Below are 23,793 nucleotides of genomic sequence, written 5' to 3'. Positions count from 1 at the left end.
CTGGAGGTTTTTAAGAAAAGACTGGACAGTCAATTGTCTGAAACGGTATAGGGTCTTCGGCTTGAGTAGGGAGCTGGACTAGGAGACCTCCAAGGTCCCTTCCAGCTCTATTCTGATTGATTGATTGAAAAGGCTGTCATAGCTGATTGAGATTAGATTCTGTAAAGATAAGACGGAGTAGAATAAAAAAAAAAACCTAGAGGAAATCAGGGGTAGGAAGTACGGTAAAAAATCAGACAGGAATAAGTTAAATTAAGGAGAAATAACACATAAACTGAAAATATATTTGGCAATACATTTGCCAGATGGTTCCAAATTTCATCCTATCGAATTGTAACTAAAAGGTATGCCTAAGGAAAAAATGCACATATATTACAAATATATAAAATTAGCCCTGAAAAGAATTCTATACATACACATACATACTGAGAATGATTAGATAGGTAGTCCTTGGCTTAACAACCATTCATTTAAGTAACTGAAGTTACAACTGCAATAAAAACTGACCATTTTTGACACGACCATTGCAGCATCCCCATAGTCACGTGATGAAAATTCAGATGCTTTCAACAGGTTCATATTTATGATGGTTACAGTGTCTCAGAGTCATGTGATCACTTTTTGGGACTTTCTGACAAGCAACAGGGAAGCCAGGTTCCATGTAATCCTGGGACACTGCAACCATCATAAATATGAGCCAGTTGTCAAGTACCCAAATTTTGATCACGTGACCATGGGGATGCTGCAGTGGTCATAAGTGTGAAAAATGGTTGTAACTCACGTTTTAGTACTGTTGTAACTTTGAACTGTTGTAAACTAAACCGTTTACTAAACAAAAGGTTGTAATTTGAGGACTACTATATAAAGTAAAATAAATACTTTATATATTCTGGATTCCAATCAAACTAAATGGTACTATGGAATATGCCCTGGATTGACCTCGTCCCTAGGTAAGGCCATGTTGGGAACATAATTTTTAGTGGCTGAATAAAGCAAATTAAAATTATGCTCAAAACAGATTATCTTTTTTTCACTTTGTTGAAACAGGTTTACATTTGGTCTCCAGAACACACAGATGATGTGATTAGAACAGCTCATACAAATTAGCCACGAATGCAAATTTGCACAAATCGGAACAGCTTGCATGGTGTATTCCAAGTACAACAGAGAAAAAAGTGAATGAAATATAAATAGTAGTAGGGATTATGAGAGTAGGGAAAGATAAACAAAAGCAATGAGGAAAGACTTGAAGTCTCAGTAGATAAAGAAATCTGTATGATTAATGGGAACATTCCATGTTCTAATTCAATTCTATCTTATTATCCCTCTCTTATTCTTGACTATTTCACTTCTGGGACAAATGACATGGCTTTAGTCAACTAACAGAACTTTAACTCCTTGTGTCTCAGACAAAAGTCTGTATCATCCAAAATTCTACTTCTCCCAGTAGCCGAAGGGAAGTCTACAAGCAGCATTTCCATTGACAGAGGGAATTGGGGGCTGGGGGAGAGAATATCTGTGTTTTGAGTCTTCACAAGTAACATGCCAGCTCTCTATACCTGGTCTGCTATTTTATATGAAGGAAGGGATGTCAAGAAATTCTATAGCCTTCCTGAAAATTGCCAAAAAGGACAATCAGTAAAAGGGAAACTGAAAAAGGTTCTGAATTTCTGTGGACTCATCTAAACACTCTTTTTCTAATTCTGTTTTTTCCTAGCTCCTTCCAGAGGACAGGACATACTGTATTTTGAAGGCACTGTACAAAGAGTCAGATTCTGCTCTTTTTTCCCTACAAACATTTTAGTTCTAAATTGAAATAGTGGGACATCATAAATTTATGATATTTGCATATGAAGAGTTTATGTGATTTACATATGAGTGTGAAATTTGATTGATATAAAAATACATGACTTCTGACAACCCTAGATTAATTGTGTTAACTTTCAGAATATACTATATAAGATCATTTAGTAATCACACATTTATACCAATCTTTCCCTAAAAATCAACATGTTATTATATCTGCATTTTTTCCTAGAATTTTTCCCACAAATGCAGGATACACATTTTTTTAGTTCAACTGACTGTCAGTCCATGGGCTGTGACAGGAATTGACTGACCAGCTTGTTGCCTGAGCCTGATATTGTAGGCAATTGCAACTGTTCTTATTTTATAGCAATGTTTTCTTTTTCAGGAGTTGAAGGGGAAGCCAATGAATGTCCCTTGTTTTGTCCAATGCACAGCCAAGAAAGGCTTAAGCTGTTTTGTGAGACTTGTGACGTCCTTATCTGTCGCTGTTGCCTCCTGACGGAGCACAAGGATCACAGGTAGAAAATCAAAACTGCCATAAGTTGACTCGCCCAAAGGTGGCTTGGTACAATAAGAGACAAGGTCCCTTAACTTTTTAAGACTTAGGCAGAAAAGGGAATTGGAGCAAGTTATTGGTGTTCCTCCCTCCTTTCAGTTTTTAAACAGCCACGTGCCTGCTCCTATTCAGTTTCTGGCCACCCCAGGAAGATTCTCTGTCCCACTAAATCAGTGCTGTAAGGCCAGTGGGAATGCATTTGAGGCCCTGCTCATTGTAAGCAGGACTAGAGTCAAAAACACATAGGGGCTTTATTTTGTTTATGTATTTATTTATTAAATTTATATGCCACCCATCTTTGTAACAGCAACTCTGGGTGCCTTGCAGCATACAGCTCTCCTTTTTGCTGTTGCTGTCTTCCACCTATTTTGTTCTTGCCATCCTTTTCTCTTTCTTTTTGTTTCTTCTCTAACCCTGGGCTGTGGAGAGAGAGCATTTGTCCTTTTTCATTTTTGTGCCTCAACTCCTGGTGTTGGCCTGGACTACTCCAGACCAACACCAGTATTTTTAGTAGTGGTTTGCCATTGTCTTGTTCTTCCTAGAATTGAGAGAGAGAATGATTTGTCCAAAGTCACTCAGATGGCTTTCTGCTTAACATTAGATTAGTTTACCAGTTTTTAATCCAATTCTTTTGACCACTATATCAAACAAGCTTTCACTGATACAGGCCCAGATCTGAAATAATCACTGGAGAGGCTCCTCCTTCACACCAGAGCCCTAGTGGCACAGTGGTAGAATGCCTAATTCAGTGCTCATGGTCAGGAGTTTGATTCTGACCGGCTCAAGGTTGACTCAACCTTCCATCCTTCCGAGGTCGGTAAAATGAGGACCCAGATTGTTGGGGGTAATATGCTGAATCTATAAACCACTTAGAGGGGGCTGTAAAGCAATATAACATGGTATATAAGTCTAATTGTTATTGCTATTCTCTTCCTGCCCACTTTCTTTGGCTTTAGGCTTCCCACACCTGCCTAAAATTAGGCCAAGGGTTATATGTTGCCCATCTCTGCTATGCAGGATGTTGTTGAGGAATACAGAGTCACTGTTTAATTCCTATAGAATTGGAAGAAGGAATAGAAATAAATTTTGAAGGGATCGAACTTAAGAGGAGAGGTTGGCAAGCTATTGGGGAAACTGTCTGATTGGCCTTTTGAACCCAGGTAAAACTTCTCTTGTTTCCCTAGATTCAGGCATCTTCAAGAAGCTTTGCAAAATCAAAGGGTTATCCTGGAAAACATAACCTGCAAAGTAGAAGAGAAAAAAAATGTAGTGCAAGTCTCAGCTAAACATATTGAAGACAGGTAACAGGAGATCCCTCTTTTAACAATATGAATTCTGTAATGGTTTTTTTCATTGACAAGTTGATTTGTAATTCTAAAAGTTAATTCCTGAGACTAACTTAGAGAGTGATTTGGTGCTTCTGCCTCTGCAACTTTGTAAATTCTCTACCCATTCAAATTCATAGTGTCTTTCACTGTGGATTGACATCATACAGTCATGCTGTTATTTAAAGCACTGTAGCTGTGGTGCACTAATTAATAATCCTCAGCTATCAGAGAATCCTCATATCAAGTTTGAATGTTCCACATTTTTAAGGATTCCTCTTTGATTTGATTTCTTTACTCACATTTTTCAGATGTTTACAGAGGTGTAATTTGGTATGGACTGTGAGTTACTGGCAGTAAGTAACCTAGTATAGGCTAGGACAGTGATGGCGAACCTTTTAGAGACCAAGTGCCCAAACTGCAACCCAAAACCCACTTATGCATCGTCGGGTGCCAAGTGGGCGTGGCCCATTGGGTGGGTGTGGCCCATTGGGTGGGCATGGCTGCAGTGGTAACAGCAGACTGGGTGGGACTAAAAAGTTCAATCAATTCCAACTTTGCAAGATCTTTTTTTTCCTGCGAGAAGATGAAATTGACTGAATCTTTTTTTTTTTTACATGGCGACAGAGGCCTAAAGCGAAAAGGTTTTACAAAACCTAGCTGAAGGCCTAGGACTGGGGCGATGGTGTGCGTGCCCACAGAGAGGGCTCTGAGTGCCGCCTCTGGCACCTGTGCCATAGGTTCACCACCACTGGGCTAGGAGACTCTCACTCTCAGTATAACCTATATGGTGGCATCATTTAGATGACCTGTTTATTTCATTTTGTTTTATTTATTTATTTGAAATACTTATTCTATGGGTAGAAAGTGCTGGAACATTAGGTTGGTTTTCTTCAAGATGTGAATATGGATACCAAAGTACCCATAAAATAAAAAGTGAAACACTGCTATGTGGCAAATAAATATTTAATGTTGTACATTTAATAGTGGTTCAAAAATCCTGGCAAATAATTTTTAAAAAGATAGTACTTAATATTGGCAAAACTATTCTTTATTTTTGAGGGAAAAGTGTGTCATTTAAATTGTTATCTGTATACAAATGCTAAAAAGTAAATATTAGGTTGATCAACGTACCCTGCAACTTGAAAGTTTCAGGCCATAAAATCCATATACAAACTCATTCTGCACAGGTTTTTACCATTGATAACCCAGATAATGGTATTTTTAACCTCCATAAATATGATTTCTTCCAAACATTTTGAAACATGATTATAGTTATTGAAATCGTAAATCTCTCTCTACAGATTATTTGAAGCAAAACACTTGCAACGAAAAGTGGAAAATCAGATCAAAATGGCCAAAATGGTCCTGATCAGTGAAATAAATAAGCGGACAAATGTTCTCCTTGAACAATTGGAGGTAAGAGGATGGCTTCTTGACGCAAAGAAGATAAGGAAACAGAAGATGCCAATTAAGTGCAGCACTGATTGGTTGATAAATTCACTAGTTATAATTCTCTGTGAGAATTACCTTGGGAGATGGAGGGGGAAAGAAAGGCTGCCTAGGGAATGTTAAGAAAGGACTCAGGCAACTGATGCATAATGGGCAAAGAAAGAAGCTCAGAAGAAAACCCCTATGATGTCTTGGACTGTAAAAAAGACGGCAAGATTCTGTTAATGTTGCCTTACAGTGGAGTTAGCTCCTCTGGTTATGTTTCCTGTCCAATCTACCTGGGAAGGCTGAGGGAACATAAAACTTGGAAGGATACTTTTATTCTGTAAGTAAGTCTGGCAATACCCTGGGCTAGTACTGAGTTTGGAAGAGAGATCCAGCTGTATACCATCAATTGGATTCATAATGTGATCCTAAATCTACAGGAAATTAGTATGCAGACAGTTTCTGTTCTAAGGAAAAGAGGATGAATGAAAACTAACTTCTACTGCTCTTTATTGGTTAAAACATTAGTGTTTATCCATAACCTGACTTGATTTTCAAATATATTTTTAATTAAAAATAAATTAGCCAGTGTGCTAAAACCAAAACTTCTGCCTGTATTGACAACTATATTTACAAGAAATGTTCCAGGTCCCATCCAATTCTTACAGAGTATCTTTAAAAATAGAAATGGAGATTGACTGTTCTATTGGATACTTGCTCATCTATACAGAAAAAAGAGACAAAACTAAGCTACAGTCATCAAATTATTGAGGATCTATGTGATGGTAGAGAGCTACAAAAACAGTTCATTTTTCTGGGAAATGAATACTTTGTGAACAGCCGTGGCTTTCTAGGCCACGCCTAAATTTTATGTGAACACATCACTCTTCCATGGCAGCCATTTTCTGAGAGTGCCGAGCGTAGACTTGAACCATTTTATTTGGGTCTATTGGGTTTTTTGCTCCTGATCTAATTTGTGGATTTTTATAGATGTTATTTTTACAAAACCAACTATATTTTAAAATGACTGTTTGTTTGTTTGTTTTTTTATTCCTGATTGTTGACAGCGGATCTCCAGTGAAAGGAAGCAAAAAATGGAACAACAGCTTCAGGGCATCATGATGTTAAACAGACAGTTTGAACATGTGCAAAACTTTCTTAGCTGGGCAGTATGCAGTAAAAGCACTGTTCCATTCCTCTTCAGTAAAGAACTGGTAAGAGTAAATGCTTTACAGGATACTTTACATGGGCTTCTTGTCTAAAGTATTGTTTGACCTTTTAAATGAACAAACAGTTTGCTATAAAATTACTCAGATTGATCATTCTGAACTGATCAGTGAAAAAGTGTGAAGAAAAAGAAATACTGTAAGCAGACAATGAGAAGAAGGTAGTACTGATAGGTCAAAAGTGCCTTTTTTCCATGAATAAAACATTTAAAAGGTTTCTTTTAAGCAAATAAAAATAGTCATCCCAACAGAAGTAAATGGTGTATTAAGCCTCTAAGAAAAAGTATAATAAACATTATTCTGGAATGGCTTTTCAGGCCAGCCATGTTGATTGTATCCTCATTTAATTATTATAGTGGCCAAGCTTTATGGCCTCCAAACTTTCTAATGCTGATAAAACGGAGTCTAAATGCAAGATAATTTATTTTATGGTGAAATAAAATTTCCCCTTTTTTCTTTTCAGTTCATAATAGCTTAGAAATCTCCACTTTAATATATAAGCAAGCCCATAGTGAATGGGAACAATAATGGAAATGTAGGACTAGGTGCCCATTTCAAGTCTTAAGCTACAAGTAACCAAATATAAAACTTATATATTTATTGCATCAAACTATAATTCTCTGGTTTGTTACTAGATTGTTTTTCAGATTCAGCGTTTGCTAGAAACCAATTGTAATGCAGATGTGTGTTCTCCTTGGAAGATCAGATTTACATGGGACCCATCTTTTTGGACTAAACAACTATCCAATTTAGGTAAAAAGAAGTATATTACCGTTTCCCCAAAAATAAGACCAGGGGGTTTTTTTTGCCTTCAAAAAAGATACTAGGTCTTATTTTGGGGAGGTGTCTTTTCCACTCACCTCGCAGCGGTGGCACCGACAGCCCCACCCAGCTGGCCCACTACTTCTGTGGCTGAAGGAGCAGCTTCATTCTGCAGCTGAGAATGGAGCTCCGGCCTGCATTTTGCAGTTAGAGGCCTTTCCGGAAGGCCTCTGCAGGCAAGAACCAAGCTACGGATTGAATCCATAGCTCGGTTCTGAGCTGCAGAGGCCTTTTGGAAAGGCCTCTGACTATGAAATGCAGGCCGGGGGATCCTGCAGAAGAAGTGGGCTGGTGAGGAGAGACAAGTGTCAATTCATGGGAGGCTTGGTAAGTGGGTGCGGGACTTGTGAGGCAGCTCCTCCTCCCCACCTAGCTTCATTTTTAGGTATGCACCTTGCTTCAAAACTAGGGTTTATATTAGGCCTACCCCCAAAAATCAAGCCAGGGCTCATTTTCGAGATAAGTCTTACTTTCAGGAAACACAGTATATAATTGTACATTTTTTTTGAAATGAAAGTGTGTATATGTATGTGTGTGTGTGTGTGTGAGAGAGAGAGAGAGAGAGAGAGAGAGAAAATGAAAGAGAGAGAGAGCAAGAGAGAGTGAGAAAAAGCTGTTCTTTATGTTATGTGAGTGATGTTTTCCTTTCTCCAATGTGTTTGTGGCCTGAGAAATGAGGAAACCAGCTTAGAATTGTTTCTTACAGTTTCAAAAAAATCTTGGATGTGACAGAACAGAGCACAATCAGAATCTAGGAGAGCCCATTGTAAGAAGTTGCAAGCTGGGCATTTCCCAGTAAAAGATCTTTGTCCCAGCAGTTCTCTGTGGTCAGTGGAGAGTTTTGGTTGACTGACAGAGCCAAGGGATTCTTTAGCGTTTTCCTTCTTGTTGCTATATTGAAAATAAAACATTGATGACATTTTGTTGATGCACAGATTTTTTTAAGTGCCATCCAAGAGTTTTTGCTATGGCACCTTATTTTGATTATTATTAAGGACTTCCATGGATCAATATTCTATTGATTACTATTTTATAGTGTCCTCCTTCAATGTACGTTAGTGTTTTTTTTGGGCAGACAACGAGTGACTGCAATTAGAAAAGGGCACACTCTACACACACATTATCCTTTTGTGATTCCTGATGCTTAGCATTTTTGATTGAATATCAACAGTTTTTTAGTCATATATTAGTCTCACACTTACCTATTGAAAAATGTGTACTGATACACTGGATCAAACCATTACTTTCGCTTAATACTATTTTTTTAGAGTAGAACTGTCTTTCAGAATTTAGTTTATCAGTGCTGCTTTCCTGGTGCTCTTATATTTATTGTATAAGACAGAATTTCCAGGATGGAAAGCTTTTAGATGGTTATCTTCTCTACACCTTTTACTGAACATGAAATTATCCTATTCTGGATAAAGAATCTTAAAATGGGGACTATTGATGTTGTCCTCCATTATTTCTGGTTTGTTCTTTTTAGGCCACTTGTCAATGGAAGGGGGGCCAAGCCACCATTCAGATGTACCAACCTATGCAAGTGTACAAGGAATACAGCCGTCTCTGTATCACCATCATGGCCATCATTCTCCAGTGCCACAACATGACCCACTCAGTAACCAGCCCCACCAATTTCAGCCTTCTGTCCATTGCCTGGCACCCATGTGCTGTGCCCATTGCCTTAATATCCCACATATGAACAAAGGGCAGCTCTCTCATCAAACTGTGAGCCATCCCCAGCCTTTCCGCCAGCCTTCTGAATTGCAGCACCACCCGCAGCATTTCTCTCTGCAGTACAGTTTGCAGCAACATGAGAGGGAGCAGAGGTGTGTCCCACGCATGCTGAAAACCATGCAGCCATGTGCTGAGCAGAAATCTCATCAAGAGCCTGATAGCCTAACTACCAGGTTGGCCAAGAACTCCCAAGAGCAGCCAATGCACCATGCCCTTCCACCTGTTTATCCCCTTTCATCACAGGATGGCCATCAAAGCCAAGGTAGTCACTCCCAGCAACTCCCTGCACAGTCTTCTCTGCACAGTCCAACGGTGCAGGTTCAAGTTGGTCCCCTCCAGAAGTTAAAGCTGAATAACTTGCAGCAACAGCAACAGCAGCCATCACAGCCGCAGCCACCACAACAGGAACATCCATTGCCACCCCCACCCCCACTCTCACCGCAGCAGTCGCCTGCAGCAGGCCCAAATGAGAAGGCTCACGAACAAGTGATACAACAGAGCTTGGACATCATGCACCACCAATTTGAACTGGAGGAAATGAAGAAAGATTTGGAGCTTCTCCTTCAGGCTCAGCAACCAAGCCTGCAGCTCAATCAGGCCAAGCAGCCTCAGCATGTTCAGCAAACCATTGTTGGCCAGATAAACTACATTGTCAGGCAGCCAACCACGGTTCAGCAGCAAAACCAAGAAGAAGTGCAGCAAGTGAGCTAACTAAATTTATTTTCTTTTGATTTTTACATTCGGTGGCATCTTTGTTAATGTTTATGAATATTCAGTCGTAAGCAAGGCTGGTGAAGGATTGAGTAAAAGACTATTAGCCCAGATTAAGAAATAATTGCTACTTTAACCTTATTTATTTGTTTATTTGTAAAATGTATTGGCCGCCCATCTTACCACAGGCTAACTCTTAGCCTTATTTTAAATAAATCCAAGTAGATATGTTTACCAGATAACTGATATTTAAGCTAGGCTTGAAATATTCAGTTTTCCCCTTGAAATTTATGTGAAAATTAGAGTTACAGGATATCCTTCCTTCAAAGTTTTCGGAGCTACAGAACAGTTTCTTGGGTATTGTGTTTGGCTCCCATTCTCTCATTTTTTTAGGGAAATCTGTAAAGATGTTTCTCTTTCTCCAGGTGAAGAATTGTTAGATAACTGTAACATTTATTTAAGCTTTTTAATATTTGTTTTTGCTTTTAAATGTTTTGGGCCTTCCCAGAAGAGAGCATGCTTACCAGATCAGATGGGGTGCAAATCAAGTATAACCTCAAGGAAAAGATGGTGGATTAATATTATCATGTTTTAACTGTCCTGTTTTTGCTTTGATGTGATTGTAGGATACCTAGATTCACCAGTCTCTTAGACCAGTACAAGCCCTAAAGGAGAATACTTAACAAATCAAAAGTTAGTGCATGATGGGATAGAACATGGTGTCAGACAGGTCCAGAAAAGAATGAAGTTGTACATGTCACTCTATAGGATTAAAGTTATACCAAACATTGTTTAAATAGAATCCATTGAGAAGTTCCCTGTCTATAACTAGGAGTGATTTTTCTCTATATATTTCCATGCTGTAAGGTGGCAGAGCGGTTAAGATGCTGTGCTTGTCAATTGGAAGTTGGCAGTTTGAGGCCTGTACCATGTGATGGAGTGAGTTTCCATTCCTGCCCCAACTCCTGCCCACCTAACAATTCAAAAGCATGCAAATGCACATAGATAAATAGCTACCACTTCTAGGTAACAGCGTTCCATGCACCTTCTACATATAGTCATAACAACTACATGACCACATATGTCTTCAGACAATGCTGACTCTTTGGCTGTGAATCAGAGCCTAGAGTTGGACATGTCTGACAGATGAAATCTTTACCTTTAAAAAAAAATGGGGTAAAATCCATCTTCCCAAGAAGTTAGTCTTTTTCTGGGAGGAAATCTGGTATTTTTCCCCAGGGCAAAAAACAGTTTTGGGGAAAATTTATGATTAGATTCACTATCTGGGGAAATGATGTGAGAATGCTCGGTAAAATTTTCCTCTTTATAATAGATATTATAAGTTTAAAATAGCAGTGGAATGAAAATGCTGTCTGAGAAGGGAATAAAAAGAATGAAATGTTATTTTAAGATAGCCCGATCTTTTTTATTTATAAAAGTTATTAATATATTTTCTTCTGAAAGGCAATCAATGTGATTTACCGTGTTTTAATTCAAATAATATTCTTTTTAAGTAATAATAAAGTTGAACAAACAAAAGTAACAAAAATTCAAATTAAATGACTGAGAAAAAGAGGGCCTGGGGACAATTTTTACCACTCAGCTGATTCCCAGCAACGGATGGTCTCCCAGGTTTCCGTAATCTCATAAATTTCTCTTATATGTGGTCAAAAGTGACCTCAGAAGTTTTGAAAGAATTATGAAGTTCATTTGAGAAGTGATGTGTTCACTGAAATGCGGGGGTAAGGACATTTAAGAGCTAAAAATGGATATCAACACCTAAATTGGTGATATCTAGGCAGCCAAATGCAGGCAGTTAATGTAAAATATACCTATATATACAGTGTATGAAGCCTGAAAAGTATCCATTTTGGGGGATAATATAAATGATCTTATTTATATAGTGTAAGTGATCTTGCTGCCATGTGCTTATTATTCCTTTATTTTGCTGGTCATTGATTGAATAAACTATTATATCTATGTATTATCTTTATGAAAGATTGGTGAAGATTCTGCTGAATCAGAAGGTCAAAAGCCAGCACTTCCCCTTGACAGAAATGCGATTCCATCTATGTCTCAGCCAGTAGATGAAGCCATTGTCAACATGCAATCTCCAGAGAGTATGTTGAGTCCAGTCAGAAAGGTAAACCTTCCTTCCTTCCTGTAAAGCAATGTGTTCTTTAAAATTCAATAAGGCTGCTTTAAAAATCCCCTCTTTCTCTACCTTTATAAAAATTGAAGGTGAATTTTTCACCTTTATGGAGGAATTCTGTGTAGAAACCTTATATGGTATTGTGCTATTTATATGACACTTGATCATTATGAATGAAGTAAAACATAGGAAAAAAGGTATTTGTTAGATGAGCTTTCTGAACAAGATGAGTTTGATATTTCTATTGCAAAGTAATTGAAGCCATTTTAAGGTTTAAGTATCAAAATGCCTTTAGTTTGTTTTAGATCTCCATTATGGCAAGATAAAACTCTTTGATTTGACAAAAAAATTGGTCAAATCACCCTATCAAAGCAGATTTGCAAGGGGAAGCAAGGACCCACTTTGGTGTAGTAAATTTAATAAATATATAGTAGTTTGATTTGGTTTGCAAATTCAGTGGCTTTACTGCTGCTGGAAATGCTGCAAACAGTACATTGTTGCAATTCACTTCATATTGACAATATATTGAGAATATATATTGAGAATATTGAAAGTGGGCGGAACTGATGTGTAATAGACACTCTGACCTTGACGTGAATAACCAGCATCTCATGTATGATTTCATTCAATTGCCTGCCAACCAGAGCAATTGATAAAGCTAATCTTGATTTGAGTTTCATTTACTTTCTCAACTGCCAGTTTCTATAATGTGGCCAATCACAAGACTGAACTCTGCTCTTTATCATGCTAATGGAATATAACATATCTGATGTTACAGAGCACCTTAACTTACAACATTTTAATATGGGCTCATGGTTACCCAACCCAGTATATTCTTCTGGGTCAAATATTATTTTTAAATTGTTCATGAGTGCGACATTTATAAATGGGCGCAAGGCTAACACAAGCACTGTCCCAAATGTTTGCTGCTCCTAAAAAAATCCGCTTTATCTATGCTGGATAATGGCTGGCATTTCTGTCAAAGCCTGATGTTTTCTTGTGTCAGCTGTTTCTGCTATCCCTGCTGACAAATAACATCGTATATAACATTGAATCCCTTTGCCTTTGAATTATAACTAGAGCTGAAGCATTCCCTCCCCCCCACTTTTGAACCTTTGAAATATAATTATACCAGGTCTATCTTCAATGAATTATAAGTTATTAATTTCCAAATGAGCATTCATGTTTTAGGGCTGTTTCATAGGTGGTTTGTTTGTATATTTTAAATAATATTTTAATTTACTTTACTCATTTTATTTGAAAGCATAACCAAGAAAAAGAGGGGAAAAAAAGAAGTTGAAAAGAGGTTTTAAAATTATATAAAATTGAAAAAAATCAAAGTAATATTAGATAATACTGCATATAATGACCTTTTATCAATATAGCATTGTAAAACCACTATTAAAATCAGATCAACACTCAATAATTAGCAAAGGCAACCAATATACAGTAAGACTTACCAATCAAAACATTTTGTGGGAGCTTCTAACTTTTCTGGACAACTCTGTTCTTATTATCACAAATCAGGCAAGATCTAGTATTTTAAAGCCTTATGTTTACTTGTATTTTTTGTTAAAAAAGACAGTATTGCTCATTCATGTGGAAAATTATTTTTGTTTCTTTTGTGAATAAATAACAGTTATAACTAAAGGCTTCTAACTAATGTACAAAATTGTAGCAGTGATGTTGACAAAACAGACATGTAATATAGAACTTGCGATCAATTGGAGACTGTTGTAAAGGTAACAAAGACAGAGAAGTAAAGAATGACAGTCTGGATGTCATGATGAGGCATGTGGTTTTTCCTAATTCCTACTTCCACAGTTGTGGAATTATCATGTGGTTTAGCTCTTTCCAGATTCTTGATTTGTCAGAGCTATAAATCTCAGAATTCCCTTGAATGTGGCCACTCAGTATTATGTATTATTGTGAGGACAAGAACTTTAGTAGACTCCAAGGTGACATATGCAAACTGGGAGAATATTCATAGGGCATATAGTTTGTAGTGAGTACAAAAGGTGACTCAAAGGGAAGAAGGAAGATCTGTTAGCAAGACAGTAACAATCAAATAAATGAAGGTTGAGCCCAGCCCAGTGGTGTATGAAAATGCCTCAGATAGCCTTGCCCCCTACCCATTTTATACGAAGAGGAAAGAGAGAGGAATAGAAGGATTTAGTAGATTATTAAAGATTCTGAGGCTGAAGAGGTAGATGATCTAAGTCTTCTTTGCATAATCTCAAGTGATGTTCCCCTGCCCTGTTGCAGAGAAGAGTGATATATTTGTTATCTTCAGTGACAATAACAAATGATACATTTATGTTGATATCAATATAGATAGGCTGGAGGGAGGTTAATGGCGTAGACGCATAGGAAGAATTGTACTTACTAGTTGGTTTGTTTTGGTAAAATATCTTTTGTTTTTTAACATGCACAGAAGGAATCTTTCCTGATATTACATGTATAGCGAGACAGAGAAATAAATCATTAAGGACTGTACCAATGATTACTATATATGTCGCTGTTGTTTCAATTCCAGACATGCATGATGGAATCTTTTTTTGTAATATAAGTAATATAACATACCGAAAGCTGCTTACTTAAGTTGACAGACAGTTCTTCTTGGAATTGCAGCTAGAGCTCTTCATGTGTCAGCCTTGATGCTAGCTCTTCCCAGGTTCTTGGTCCTCTTCTGTTCTGTTCTCTTTTACATGGTGTACTACATGGCCAGTATGAAATGCTTATAGATAATAAAGAAGGGATGCTTTACAGTATAAATGCAATTTAATAGTGAATTTGTTGGAGCCACACAATTATCATTTGCAAAGCAACAAGCAAAGCAAAAAGGCATATTTGTATATAATTCTTATAGAAAAACACTGAGGCATTTTGCATATATTTGACTAATTAGATACCGTTCATGAGTATTAGAAAACAACTGATAGATAAAATGGAGAAGGCCTATGATTGCCTCTTATTGCTCAATGTCCTTCATTAATTAGGATCTGAAGAACTTTACAACTGTCTTAACCGATAGATTGGACAACAACACTCAATACATCCATTCTGATCAAGTGGAATTCCTCCCCTGATGATATCTGATGGACAAAGTGCTCTACATTTTTGATATAATGCACAAGAGAGAAAAACCCATCCTTTGAGTCCCATGATAAGAAAGCTGTTGTGCTGAATTCTATCAAGTATTTTCTTTGTCAGATGCTTTCTGAGTTTAACTCTACCATGGCTTTTCAGGCTAATTATTTACATTGTTATGAGTTGATATAAAGAATTGACTTTTATGCCTTTCATCTCCATAGAGGTGTTAGACAAGGCTATTTGTCCAACTATAACTTCTATACTGTTCAATGAAAGTTACGTGAATGAAGGATATGTCCATGAAGTCACCAGAATATGAATATGATTTGAAGAAGACTTTTTATTGGTGAACATAGTGAACCAAATATGAAACAATATGGCCCTTTTCTCTGATTGGACCCTTCAACATCTCCCTATCAGGATTGACTTGATAGATTTTCTAAAACATCTGAATATAAAGCCAACTATTACTGGAATTCAGTTGGTCCTAAAACAATTCGTTAGTTTGTTCACACATCACATTAATGTCACCTCAAGTCTTTCTGGTACAATCAACAACACTTTTTAATCAACTGCACAGTAGAAACATGTTAATCCATGGACTTTTCTAATATTTCATCAGTTCTCCTAAGTCAACCCACACTCTTAAGGATAACTATGACTAAATCAGTCTGATACAACAGAGTTATGATTTATTATATTTTGCACCAACTTACTCTCAAAGCTTCAGTGGATCGGACACTCCAATGCCAGTCACTTTACTCTAGATGCCTTGATTTGGAAGTTATTTGTTTAGGAAATATCATAGGGATAGACTTAAGTAAATACTCAACATGTTTTCATTAAAGATACTCTATCTATTTGGGACTACTGGAAATATAATCTGCTTTCTGGCCTGAAGCTATTTAGAATTTGTCTTCTCCCCAAACTGGAAGGCAGCTAAGGCACATCAACTTGATAAGAAAATTTTGTCTTCAAGGACCTATTGCAAAAAGCTGAAGTAATATAGTTTCAACATCGGCATTTTCAAATGTACCATTTTCTCAAATCAATCAAATAACATGTGGGAACTTTACTGACAACATTTTAAGCCTGTAGTTTAATAATGTAATGCCATTCTGCAAACATTTTTTTGTCCCTCAATTTGTTTTTTGTCTTTCAGTTTTTAGGAAGAAACTTTCATAGAAGGACATTGGAAAATGGAGGGGGTGGCTTATATTATCAAATTGGCAAAATATCTGAAACTCAATCACTACTAACATTAATCTCAAGAAAATACTATTTAAAATGCTTTCAAGCTACATCATTTAATTCAGCTAAATCAGATAGGACTTTGTCCAATTGTAATGGGAGAATTTTTCTTCTGACTAGCTACCCATTTTTTGTGCTAAATATGACTTTAAAGAAGGCAGTCTATGTTTCCTACACAAAGTCTTGATTAAAAAAAAGATAACCAAAGTGCTTAGGAAAGATTTAAGGAGTATTTGTGTGTTTTACCAATCCATCATACATTCAAAGGGGTACACTGATATGACACTACTGTAACTGCAGCTAGCAGATGCCACTTTATAATTATATATGAATCTTAAATCCAATAACTGATATATTTATATAATCACCTTCTGCAGATAGAAGATACATTCCAAAAATAGTGCAGTTGCAAATTTAGTGTTTAGTGTTTTTTAAATACTTTACATGACAGACTGCAGTGGTATATATTCAGAGCTATTGCAAACAATTGATTGAAAGTGTAATTTGGCAAATGCAAGATAGCACGACAGCAACTCTTAAGAACACAAGGATATTCCATCCCAGCCCAATAGATGGGGCTATAGTCATGCTGCCATTTGTTTTCTTTCTGAAATGTTGGTTACACATACAATCTTATACAGTTGATTTTGTATAAGGAAGAGGTTAAACCTTGATAGATTGAAAAAGCAATTGTGTCATGAATACAAGAGGGATGCAGCGGTGGGATTCAAATGTGTGAATAACCGGTTCTCTGTGTGGATGCCGCTTCTGGAAGTCCATTCTGGTCCTGGGCAACAAAAAACTAGCTACTGGTTCTGCCGAAGTGGTGCAAACTGGCTGAATCTCACCACTGGAGGGATGATGTGGAATTTCACGTGATAGTTGCCAGTGATACTGTATATTGCATTCTCAGTGTCAGTGCTTCTGGGAGAAACATCACTAAGTATACAATATTCTTTTGACTGTTCAACTAACACTGTAGCTTTATAACAAGAACTCTATTATATTTGGTAATATGTGGATGATATATAGAAATGTAGTCATGTGCAACTAATCAAAATATATGTAAGTATATCAATCACATGGATTTGATGGTAGAAAATTACATGGTCCATACAGATGGTGATAGTTATTTGTACTTTGTTGCAATTCCCATGATGACATAAGCGTCATACATGTGAATTGTGACCTGTTAAGAACCCAAAGAATCAAATGAGCCCAATAGCAGTACTAGTCAACATTCATTTTAATTCTCCTCAAGCTTACCACACATACAAACACTGATAATTTAGGTACTGCATACTGGGACAATAATAATACTTGCTTCACTTCACTCTTATAAAAATACTATCTGAAATAACTACTGTAGCAGCAAAAAGATGACCAGCATTTCTGCAGTGCAGTGTCATATGAAGTTTATAACTGTCTGAGAAATCTTTAAACTGAAAATTGAGCACCATCTCGGAACCATTTAACAGCAATATTTGTCTGGGGTTTAGGAAAAACAAATACTTAGACAGTGAACAAGAATTATCAGAGTAATTTAAATTAATTACTATAAAATTGTGTAATTTCATTCTTTATCTTAGCTCTTGTGGTAAAATGTGTCCTTTCCAGGATGTTTTTATGATGCAGTAAACCAATGTATGTGATTATTTTCTGTGAAAAAGAAAAGGCTACATGTAATCTTTCAATGTGCATTTAATTTTTTGTTTTTACATTTAAAATCTACAACCTAGTGCCATTGTTATCATATGTAGGGGCAGTCAGGTTTTTGCAACCAGTGCAGGTGATCTACTTTCCATTGAGGAATTCTTGCCATACGTCTCTTGTGCTGTTTAACCATTTATTTTGATGTGAAACCAACATAAAAGCCAAGACAAGTATAGCACTGAAAGACCAGAATCCAGTGTTCTGGAACTTATGTCAACATTATTTGGAGCTGATCTTCCCACAACCTTATAGTTTGACAGTAAACTGGCAAGTCATACATTTACCGTACTTATTTTAAAAAAATATTGTTCCACTTCTGCAGTTCTGGAGTCTTCCTCCCTCCCTCCACCCTGAGTACTAGAAACCAGGGATTGTTACATTAAATTTATTTAATTTATAACAAAAAGTTTTGGCACTATTGCAGATGTGAAGTTTCAAAACGGGTTGATGATTGTAGTCATTCGTGGCTAAATCCTGACTCTTGCTTCATTGCTAAATATGCACCTGACATAAGCTTACAGCTTTATCAGAGTAACTTTATCAGGTTTTCAAACTGCTTATTTTAAGAAAACCAGAATATAGATACTGAGCTCATAAAGACACCTCTTATCCAGAAGTCTTTTGACATTTAAACAGATTTATTTCTGTCATAGATTTAATTCGGTAGGTTTACTTCTGTTGTTTACTTATCTATATTACAGTATATGAAAAGACAAGGCTATTTATAAATATGTATGTATGTATGTATGTATGTATGTATGTATGTATGTATGTATGTATATGTATGTGCCATCCATCTTGCTACCCAAAGCACCTCTACATTTGGAATCCACTTAAAATGATTGATGATATGATAGCACAAAAAAAGTAATTCTGTTACTAATCAAGCGTTCAGGATGGAGCAAGTATTCAGCATCAGCCAAGTTGTTCCTTTCAAATCATGTCTTGAGAGAAGCTATACTATCCATCTCTTGGTATACACCTAGCAACTATCTTTTGTCTTCTTGACATGTGTTTGAACAGGCAGCTGGTTTGAACTTTGCAGAAAGGTTGCTTAGATTTTTTTCCCCCTTGTTTTAGGTCAGTTGGCAGGCCTGGTGGTGGCCTGATGCCAGTGCATCCCAAATGTCATGGAGGTAGATAGGTCAGTTGAAATAGACAAGGATCAGATTCTTTGGTTTCTAAGCATCCTATGAATCTGGGAACATTAAAGAAGGCCAACTCATCATGTCTCCTTCCCTCCCCCCCCCGTTCTTTTTCTTTTAGGGGAGACAATTGTCATATCATTTGTTTTTATTCAACATATTTTGCATGTTATTTTTATTTGACCTGAAATGAATATAGAGCTGACTTTATATTCCCTCCCAGAGCCTTTTGAACAGGAACACTTTATTTAAATTCTGGTATAGGCTCCTGGTCACTCTGAGTTAAACTTGAGCTAGCTTGATTTGAATTACTGCATGTGTTTAAGTTTACAGCATAAAGGAGTTGCCAAGGGATTGTTCCACTTAACTGCATCTTTTATTTCTTTGTAGCCATTTGCTCTCAGTAATTTCTCTGCAATTGCAAAGATTCTGTGCCATCTTAGCAAATCCCAAACCTGTTTTTTTATTAACAATTGTCATTTCCCTATCCAGTTTATTCTGTAGTTTGTTTTGCACACATTATACATTCTATTCTCCCTTTTTATTATTGTAAATAAGACTTCTGTCTTCAACAGGCACTATCCCTGCGTCACTTGATAGCTTCTTGATACTGTAAAATCAAGAAAGTTATTTTTTTCTCCACTTTTATGCCATTAACAGCATCACATCCTAATTTTTCCATATAAGGCTGCCATTAATGTATAGAATAAAGACACTGAAACCCCTGGTACCTACAATACTAAAATTGAAATTCACACAGTAAACATGAAAGCAATTGTAGGAAAATAAACACTTTTTTCATAATTAATCATTTTCGTGTTAGACAAAGAGCATCATTTCAGATGATGTTGCAATTTATATGTTAGTGTAAGGAGAAATATAGAAATGAAATAGTTTTTTCACTACACGAGTAGAAACAAATGAGAACGAATAACAAGTAGAAGCATAAGGATTGAGAAAAGTAAGCAAACTGCAAAATATATGTAAGGATGTAAGCAGATGTGTTTGCAATATACTATATATCAAAAAGTCAAATGAATTTATACCACAAGTTGCAACATGAAAGCATATGACGTGAATGTTTGTTATGTTGAAGGTTGAGATATTAAATCTTTTTAGACAACATAAAAATAGGATAGAAGTGTTGTAATTTAGGGCAGTAAAAACCACAGGGGGAAGATTCCTCTCCCTCTCCTCCATTAATCGAAAAAGGAATGATCATTTTAAGGAGATAATTAATAGAACTTAATGAACCTTACTCCCAATGCATTTTTATTGCATCCTTGACAGTAGCTTTGTGAATCAGCATGAAAATGCATCAGATCTTGCCAGGAGCTTAGATAGGCAGAAACACACATACACATGCAACATTCCATATACACATTTTATTGGGCAATGCATAGTTTCCTCATATCACAAATCAACTTTTATTCCAGAGAGAACTAGGCAATTAGATAGCTTCATTTCCCATTTCCCAGCTATTTCCCCTCCTTTTAGTAAGATTAATGTTTTATATTGACTTAAGGAGTTATATTTTCCATGTAAGTATACTACCAATAGAATTTAAATTCTTTAATGTTATTGGTAATTTGAGGTTTAAGTACCAATGTCTTTCCCATGTTCCTATTCATATTTGCACTTAGTCACAATACCTTAACACAGAGGTCCCCAACCTTTTGGGGACCAGGGTCCGGTACAGTGAAGACAGTTTTTTCGTGGACCGGAGGGGGCCTGGTTTCATGTACTGCCTGCATCCCATATATAGGGCTTCGTTTGTTTGTGTGGATCGGTTTCTGGCATGCCATGGACTTGTGCTGGTCCACGGACCGGGGGTTGGTGACCCCTGCCTTAACAGTAACACTGTCCTTACTGTCTTCAAAATGCTGCCCTGGTCTCATCTTTGGACCATGAATGAGACTAGCTGAAGGCATAATTAGCTGTACCAGTAACAAACAATATTTCCTCATTTTTTAACACCATCCAAGGAGAGCCTCAGTGTGTAAAAAAATTTTTTTTTATTAAAGAGTTTTATAAATTTTACAGAAAATAAAAGACAATACAAAAACAAAAAACAACATATACAAATAAAAAACAAACATTACCCAACAAAACCCCCCTTCCCCCACCCCTACCCAAACCCCCCCTTCCCCCCCCGGGTCTCCCAGAGCAGAATATAGGCTTAATTAAAAAAAAGTTAAAAAAATTTATATTTATAAAAAAAAGAATATAAAATAGAATATATATATATATATATATAAAGTTAAAAATTATGAAAAAACTATATAGTATTTTTTTATATCAAATTTAAATTGTATGAATTTTATCCATTTATCCCAAACAGCAAGAAATTTCTCTTGCGTTTGTCCCTTTAAGAAAGCCGAAATCTTTGCCATTTCCGCCAAATGAGACACTTTAAGAAACCATTCCTGCAATGTAGGCAAAGATTCCTTCTTCCAATATTGTCCTACTAACAGCCTCGCAGCTGTAATCAAATTTAACATCAATATAACCTCCTTTGTATCACAATCAATAACTATACCTAACAAAAATAATTGTGGAGTAAATTTTACCCTCCTTTTAAAAATTCTCTGGATATTCCACCATATCTTAATCCAGAATGCTTTTATCTCTCTGCACGACCACCAAATATGATAATAAGTAGCGTCCATACAACCACATCTCCAACATTTAGGTTGTAAGTCAGGGTACATAAAAGACATTTTTTGTGGATCAAGGTGCCATCTATAAAACATTTTATAAAAATTCTCCCTTAAGTTCTGTGCTTGTGTAAATTTGACATTTCTCACCCAAATAGTTTCCCAGGTGTCCAATGGAACTGGCTCACCAAAATTCTGCGCCCATCTAATCATACAATCTTTAATTAGTTCCGTTTCTGAATCCAATTCAACTAAAACCCCATAAATCCTCTTAATGTGGGTTTGTCTTTGATCCTTCACTTGCTTAATAAGATTTTCATCTTCTCTGAGAAAACCCACCTTACAGTCCATCTTCCATCTATCTAATAATTGCCTATATTGGAACCAAGAATAAATAATATTTTCTTGTGCTAACTCTTCCCGTGATTTTAACTGCCAGTTTTGTCCATCCCATTTAAGTAACTGTCTATAAGACACCATATCCATTTTAACCCCTCTTTTTATTCCTTCTATTGCATGCCAAGGTATAGCCCATAATGGTACTTTGAAATCACTTTTATAATATTTTCTCCAAACCCTAAGTAAAGAAATTCTTAAGATATGAGATTTAAAAGCCCAATCCATTTTTTTATTAAATATTAAATAGGCATGCCACCCAAAAAGTAGATTCCATCCCTCTAAGTAAAATATATCAGAATTTGTCAAATTTACCCAGTCACTAACTAATGTTAAAACCATCGCATCATAATATAATTTCAAATTCGGCACCTTGAGTCCTCCCCTCTCACGGAAATCTTGCATAATTTTAAACTTAACCCTTGGCTTTTTCCCTGCCCAAATAAATTTATTAAGGCCTTTCTGCCACTCAGTTAAATTGATCTCATTCTTCAAAATCGGTATCATTTGGAACAAAAAGAGAAACTTGGGTAGAATATTCATTTTTATCACTGCAATTCTTCCCATGAGGGATAATTGCAACTTTTCCCAATTCTTCAAGTCTCTCTGTACCCTAACCCACAACCTTTCATAATTATTTTTAAATAATTTTGCATTAGAAACAGATAGCATCACCCCCAAATATTTTACCTTATTAACAATTTCAAAACCCGTCAAATTAACCAAAGTCTGCTTCTCCCGACTAGTCATATTTTTAGGTAAAATTTTAGTCTTATTAACATTAATCTTAAAACCCGAAACCAAACCATAATTATGAATCAACTGTAATAATTTTACTACAGAATAAGTAGGTTGCGACAAAGTGATAACCAAGTCATCCGCAAAAGCTCTTAACTTATACTCTTTTTTATTAACTTCTATTCCTTTAATTTCCTGCGACTCTCGAATTTTGATCAACAGTATTTCCAGTGTTAAAACAAACAGCAACGGTGATAATGGGCAACCCTGTCTAGTACCTTTCTCTATTGTAAAAACCTCTGACAAGCCTCCATTAACGATAAGTTGTGCCGTTTGTTTTTGATATATTACCATAAGAGCTTGCAATATCTTTTCACCAAAATTCATCTCTTCCATTACTCTTAACATAAAATGCCAATTCAATTGATCAAAGGCTTTTTCAGCATCTAAAAATATCAGCCCTGCAGGAACTTGGTTGTTTTTATCTAAATATTCTAATAAATTAATAATTTGTCTGACATTATTTTTCATGTACCTTCCAGTTATGAACCCAGATTGATCTTTATGCACAAGGTGGTGCACAACCCTCATAAGCCTATTTACTAAGATTTTTACAAATATCTTGTAATCCACATTTAAAAGAGATATAGGCCTATAATTCTTTGGTAAAGTAAGATCTTGATCTTCCTTTGGAATCAATGATATAAAAGCAGTACGCCATGAGGGAGGAATCTCTTGACCCTGTAAAATGCCATTAAAAAGATCACCTAATGGTTGAGTCATCTCCTCCAATAAGGCTTTATAATAAACAGCTGTTAACCCATCCGTACCCGGTGCTTTCCCTGGTTTCAATTGTTGAATTGCTAGCGAAATTTCCTCCTTGGTAATTAAACCATTAACTTCATGTTTCTGATCCTCTGTCAATTTAGGGAAACTAACCTCGCTTAGATATTTATTTATCTCTAAAATTTGCACGTTAGTAGATTTATATAATTTTTGATAATAATCCAAAAAAGATTTCTTAATCA

The 23,793-nt window shown here is 36.3% G+C and overlaps 1 protein-coding gene across 7 annotated transcripts in view; it reads left to right on the top strand.

Annotated features, from left to right (window-relative positions):
* Positions 1 to 23,793, top strand: part of TRIM66 (tripartite motif containing 66) — a 65,474-nt gene that overhangs the window by 22,098 nt on the left and 19,583 nt on the right. For all 7 annotated transcript variants that reach the window (XM_039350202.1, XM_039350199.1, XM_039350198.1 and 4 more), the window contains 7 exons: positions 2,195 to 2,327; positions 3,550 to 3,666; positions 4,995 to 5,109; positions 6,195 to 6,341; positions 6,989 to 7,106; positions 8,659 to 9,611; positions 11,620 to 11,763. In XM_039350202.1, the coding sequence (XP_039206136.1) occupies positions 2,195 to 2,327; positions 3,550 to 3,666; positions 4,995 to 5,109; positions 6,195 to 6,341; positions 6,989 to 7,106; positions 8,659 to 9,611; positions 11,620 to 11,763 (1,727 nt within the window). The remainder of the gene's footprint in view (positions 1 to 2,194; positions 2,328 to 3,549; positions 3,667 to 4,994; positions 5,110 to 6,194; positions 6,342 to 6,988; positions 7,107 to 8,658; positions 9,612 to 11,619; positions 11,764 to 23,793) is intronic.

Source organism: Crotalus tigris, unplaced genomic scaffold, assembly GCF_016545835.1.
Source record: "Crotalus tigris isolate CLP2741 ecotype Arizona unplaced genomic scaffold, ASM1654583v1 scf7180000018308.1980950, whole genome shotgun sequence".
Classification (NCBI taxonomy): domain Eukaryota; kingdom Metazoa; phylum Chordata; class Lepidosauria; order Squamata; family Viperidae; genus Crotalus; species Crotalus tigris.
The sequence above is the reverse complement of the archived record's forward strand: the minus strand, read 5'-3'. Positions and strand labels throughout refer to the sequence as shown.